Consider the following 5,627-nt stretch of genomic DNA (forward strand, 5'->3'; position numbering starts at 1 on the left):
CGTCTACGGGCCTACGGCCAGCTGAGTGTGGCTACTCGGAGTGCTCAAAGGTAGCACGCCCAGGGGAGCAGCAGATGGTGTTAGCAAGCATGGCTTTCAGGGCCAGGCGACCGGCAGCCTCCTCTTCATAAAGCAAACCAGTCAAATCTGTCAAAACCATGCCACATCATCAACAAAGCGGCACGTGGGACTAAAGTTATCCGGTTTGAAAAGTTGAGGGACTAAAGTTATCCGGTTTAAAAAATTGAGGGACTAATGTTTGTTGGTTTTGAAGTTGGAGGACTATTTCTACATTGTCGAGAGAATTGAGGGACGAAACATATACTTATCCCTAAAAAAATGTCTTACGTAATTGGGAGAAACTATTTTGTGTTTTTAAGGGGATAAGTACTACTTTATGTGGCAGATATTTTTTTAGCACGACGGATTTTCTTTAGTATTTCTTTTTTTAGCTCCAGCATATTTTTTTGAATGGAGCAGCTTTTTATATATATATTTTTTGAAATTTTTTGCCGACTTTATTGATTCAAAACAATGTTCATAGGTACAAGGATTGGGTCATGCAGATCACCCAACCAGATATGCCAACCTATATCTAACATACAAGCAAATTTGGCGAGATTATGAGCTTCAAAACTAAAGATCCTACGCTCATACAAGAAATTACAAGATTCGAAGAGATTATTTCTTTCTTTAATTTCCTAAATGATTGCTCCACACTCAAGACTCAAAGACTATCAAGCAGTGACAGATTTTTTAGTTTGTTTGGCAACATTTTTTTAAGATTTTTTTAGCACAGATTTTTTTTTAGGGGTAAAACCGAACTTTATTCTGCAAATTCCACAAATAGTGACAGATTTTTTTAGATGATGTGGTGTAAAGGAAGAGAGAATCAAAAGAAGGCCCAAAAGAATAAGACGGCCCAAGAGAATAGAATTTAGGCCTGAAGCCGGAGTAACCGCATCTGAAAAATCTAGGCATGCATCTCGCCGCCGACTACCCCCACCGCGGCGGTGGCCGCCTCGGCCTAGGGCCATTCGCGGCAGCGGTGCTCCGCACCGACAACCGTCGCCGTGCGATTGCAGGCGGCGCGGTCCTCGCCTCGGCGCTGCTTCTCGTGGCCACACCACGACTCCGCCACTCGCCGGCGCTCCACCTCTTCGCCGACATGCGCAACCTCCTCGGCGTGCCCAACACCCTCAACGTGCTCACCGCCTACCCGCTTCTCCTTGCTGGAGTACCAGGACTCATCCTGTGCCTCTTCGGCGGTGGATGCTTCGGCATAAGGTGAGCCATATGCCCTTTCCCTTGCTCGCACACCAGCTATTTGGGGAAATGTCTAGCTTAAAGAACTAAAGAAGTGATTTTTTTTTTGCTTCACATGATATGCATCATTTGGAGGGTTTTGCTATAACTTTTTTTAGGGTCCCGATAACTGCCACACGTGTGGTGTATCGGGTGGTTGTGCCGCACGCCTCGTGTGGCATGGATAGGAACCCGCCCGCATGACCGCGTCCGGGCGCGCAAAGCCACAGCCCGCACGTCCGGTGCAGCGCGATCGCCCCGCACGAGCACGTCCGGGCGAGCGAGCGCGCGGCCCGCACGACCCGTCTCGGCCGTCGCCCCTCCCCGCCTGCGAGCCACACGCCCCGCGTGTCAGTAACCACGCGTCCCGCCGCGATTGCTATGGTCCGGACCCTCTTCCATGTACGTGTAACTCCAGTTGCCATGTCGCTGAACTGCAGTTGCCATGTCGTACAACTGCAGTTGTCATGTCGCTGAACTACAGTTGCCGTGTCGGACAACTACAGTTGCCATGGTTGCTCGTAACTCCAGTTGCCATGTCGCTGAACTGCAGTTGCCATGGTTGCTCGACTGCAGTTGCCATCTCAGGTTAAGTGCCGGATGCCATTTTTGGGCAACTGCAGCTGTTGCCATGTATGGTCTGGTCTACTACAGTTGCCATGATTTGAAAACTTTAGGAGTTGCCACCTGCTAACACTAGACAGTTGCCATGTAGCACTACAAAAAACAGACGTGGCAACAATAACATGTTCGGGGTAAAAGAGAGTTGCCGTCTGCTTACAAAGCACACTAGGGCAGTCGCCATGTACCCTACAAAAACACATGGCAACTGATAGCTTTTGGTGTGTGGGAGAGGAGACGGGCATGTGGACTACGGTGGTATCTTTAGGAGTTGCCACCTACTAACACTAGACAGTTGCCATGTAGCACTACAAAAAACAGACGTGGCAACAATAACATGTTCGGGGTAAAAGAGAGTTGCCGTCTGCTTACAATCACGAATAGGGCTGTTGCCATGTAACCTGCAAAAAACATGGCAAATGACACTTGGGTGTGGGAGAGTGGGAAAATGGGCAGTCGTGGGAGATGGTGGACAGAAGTCGTGCGGGGCGTGCGGGCGCGACGGCAGTTCCACCGCACGCCCCGAGTCGCAATCGCTGACCTCGGAGGAAAAACAGCGTGCGGGCGAACTCCCTCATACGCCACACACGCGAGTTGTCCTACGTGGCACACAAAATCAGCCCTCTCGTGCCAAGATTCGTGCAAAAGGCACTGGGTGGCGATCGAGGCGTGTGGGCGAGTTGGCTAACGCCCACACGTGTAGGCGTTAGTGTTTTCGTATTTTGAAAGAATGGGACGAATAATCAAATTGTCAAATTCGTAGTAAAAGACCTTGAACAATTTTGTGAAGGAGGCACGTCTTATCAATTATGCTTGAGAACCTTACAAGAGAGTTCTTAATGTGTACTAGTACCTACTCCCTCCGTTCGGAATTACTTGTCACAAAAATGGATGTATTTATAACTAAAATACATCTAGATACATTCATTTCTTGGACGAGTAATTCCGAACGGAGGGAGTAGCAAGTAAGAGCACTTATTAATGGACGATGCCCGAATTAAATGTGAGTATTGCGAAAGGATGGCCATGAACATGATTCACCATGGCCCAATGAGGCTCCAGCTCCACTGATTGAGAATATGCAGTAATGCTCTAATCAAAGAGAATATTTCTTATCCAGTGCTAATTGAATTTTTTCGCTTTTATATGGAAATTTTACCGTGTTTTCCTACCTATTGCTAGATTTCTTGATAGAATGCATGAGCTTTAGAAATCCGCAGTCTTGCAACAGAGTAAAATAAAACAGTCAGTGGGATTTGAAATGTGGGTGGTAGGTTAAGATGTGTCAGTTAAGATGTGTATGATATTCCTGTTTGCAGAAATCTGTCATTTAGTGCACAACTAATCGTCCTGTGGCTTGCTCCCTAAAGAAATATTCTAGTATCATTGTTAAAAGAACAAGCCGGAGTGAAATGATAGTGTGCTCCTTGCATTGTGTTAAGTTTCACAGAAGTAAAATTTGTAGCTGAGATTTGTCACTTCAAAGAAAATTTTGTTCTTGTGTTCTGCTGAATGTGTCAAATGAATTATACTGGTGTTTAATAAAACCTATTTTACTTTTGTGGAAATTATGTAGCTTAAGGTGGGAGGCCTTGGGATGGTTCCTCTTCTATGTGGGGAATGTAGGGGCAGCATTTGGCTCAGCTTACTATCACCTCAAGCCAGATGATGACCGGTTAATTTGGGACAGGTTGCCGGTATTCTAAACATTTCTTCTTTCTGCCATCCTCCCCTCTGCAGTTTACTAATTATTAGTTTGTCTTTTTGGTGTACTTAGGGACTGAGCTATTTGTTAATTAAACTTCTGATTTGCCTAGTTTGGACTCTATTGGTAAATTACTCTGTTAAAAATGCAGTTTGCCTACTTACATTTTAAATCCAAGCATTCACCATAGGTGAAAATTATCTGTATCTGGGTTTCTATGTGATTTGGGTATTAATATTATTGTGCTATGTATCTGATCTGAATGTTCTTTTGGTGCATAAACCAATGGGATCCATGACACCTTTGTTGAGACGAATGTTTACTGGATGCTCTCACAATGCAGATGATGATGTCGGCCTCCTCGCTTTTGTCGATATTGGTAATTGAAAGAGTTGATGAGAGGGCTGGGTTATCTTGTTTGATCTCGCTCTTGTCTCTTTTACTGGTGAGCAGTGCGTGTGAAAGGTATAGACAAGTGCCCAGTTGTCGGGCTTCTTTATTCTAATATCGGCGGCAAATAAAATGAGTACGTAATGTGCTGTTCTGGCTTGGCTGGCTGCAGGATTCTTGATGATATGCGCCTGTGGGTAGTTTTAAACCTGGTTCCTTGTGTTGCCATTCCTGCAATGCTATTCTTGTTCGCGCCAAAGTATACACACTCAAGATTTTGGTTTCTTGCTACAGGTAAGGTAACAGTGAATTGATCTAATGCATCTAAACTTATTAACCTTAAAAAAACTCTTATTTAATTGGTATCTCTGTGCAGGCTTTTACCTTCTGGCAAGATTCGAAGGCCTTGCCGACAGAAAGGTTTACAGTGTGAATAGATATTTCATTAGCGGTCATTCCTTGGAGCACCTTTGCTTCGCCATGGTTACATTGATACTTACTGTGATGCTATCCTTCAGAAATATTAAGATCACCAGGTACCAATCAACTGATGTTAGTCACATTTCGTTTCTCTGAAGAGCTGCTTTCTTGAATCACTCTGGTCAGTTTGATTTGGTAGTTTGTTAGGTTTGTTACTCGCAAAGGTGTTTGGTCCTCTGTAAAGTAGATAGTAATATGCTAGTAGTGGCTTAGTGCCAATTGCTTCTGTAGTTAATTGCGCTCGACAAATCATATGAATAAAACGCAAGCTACAAGGTTTGGATTAATCTACCATTATGTGTCTTCTCGGCAGGGACTCGTGACTACAACTCCACCATTGCTTGTTTGTAACAAATGGCAAATTTCCTGTCAGAATTTCTATGTTCGGAAGGGCCCCTCCAGAGTCCGGAAGCACCTGAAGAAACATAAATAGGTGATCTATGTATCCTATCTTTCCACTACCTGGGTGACTGACGCCCTCCATCCCTGGGCGGCATAGACAAGTCCTGTGAGATTATTTCAATGTGTGTTCATGTCGTGAGTTATTTGTGTTTGGAGCTTGTTAACTGGACCAGCAGAAACATTGGACGACTATATTGCAATTTATACAGATTTCAGCTGTCAAAAAACCATAGATTTGTTGCTCATCATAGTTTGCCGCTGATTGTTTGAGGTTTGCTCAGTTGATTTCCCTCGAAAAAGGGGACTGTACATTTGTACTTCGCTAGTACTGGCTAACAAGAAGAAATCTTGCTCCACCAGCTGGAGCAGTATTGAGGGATACAAACGGAAAATTTATTGCGGGAGGGAACTGGAATATTGATGTGTGCGCAAATGTTCTTTCTGCAGAGGACATGGCTCTTCGGGTATGGCTTGATTTTTTAATTTTTTGAAAGGAACATATGTTATTCAATTACGAAGACCTGGTTAAATCATCAGCTACAACGTTCGTTACAATCTCAGGAAAATGACCGAACCAAATTTCCAAACTGCCATTCCCTAAGCTTCATATGCAGCTAAGACAAGTGTTGCATTTTTACAGGACCTTGGACATACATAAAGATTAACATTACCAAAAGCAACTTTTATTTTGAAATTTAATCTCCTGCAACAAGGCTTCCAGTGG

At 44.4% G+C, this 5,627-nt stretch overlaps 1 protein-coding gene across 1 annotated transcript; it reads left to right on the forward strand.

Annotated features, from left to right (window-relative positions):
* Positions 1-934: 934 nt before the first annotated feature.
* Positions 935-4,921, forward strand: LOC123077717 (uncharacterized). The gene is made up of 6 exons (XM_044500019.1): positions 935-1,287; positions 3,503-3,623; positions 3,975-4,096; positions 4,194-4,315; positions 4,398-4,557; positions 4,815-4,921. The coding sequence occupies exons 1-6, from the start codon at positions 980-982 to the stop codon at positions 4,822-4,824; spliced, it is 843 nt and encodes a 280-aa protein (XP_044355954.1). The 5' UTR covers positions 935-979; the 3' UTR covers positions 4,825-4,921.
* The last annotated feature ends 706 nt before the right edge of the window (positions 4,922-5,627 follow it).

This window comes from Triticum aestivum, chromosome 3D (genome assembly GCF_018294505.1).
Source record: "Triticum aestivum cultivar Chinese Spring chromosome 3D, IWGSC CS RefSeq v2.1, whole genome shotgun sequence".
Taxonomy (NCBI): domain Eukaryota; kingdom Viridiplantae; phylum Streptophyta; class Magnoliopsida; order Poales; family Poaceae; genus Triticum; species Triticum aestivum.

What these genes read in the sequence shown, in the direction of transcription:
- LOC123077717 (XM_044500019.1), top strand. Translation starts at nt 980, where the DNA reads ATGCATCTCGCCGCCGACTACCCCCACCGCGGCGGTGGCCGCCTCGGC. An exon ending in GTGAGCAGTGCGTGTGAAAG is followed by an intron (nt 4,097 to 4,193) that starts GTATAGACAAGT and finishes GGCTGGCTGCAG; the next exon opens with GATTCTTGATGATATGCGCC. An exon ending in ATTTTGGTTTCTTGCTACAG is followed by an intron (nt 4,316 to 4,397) that starts GTAAGGTAACAG and finishes ATCTCTGTGCAG; the next exon opens with GCTTTTACCTTCTGGCAAGA.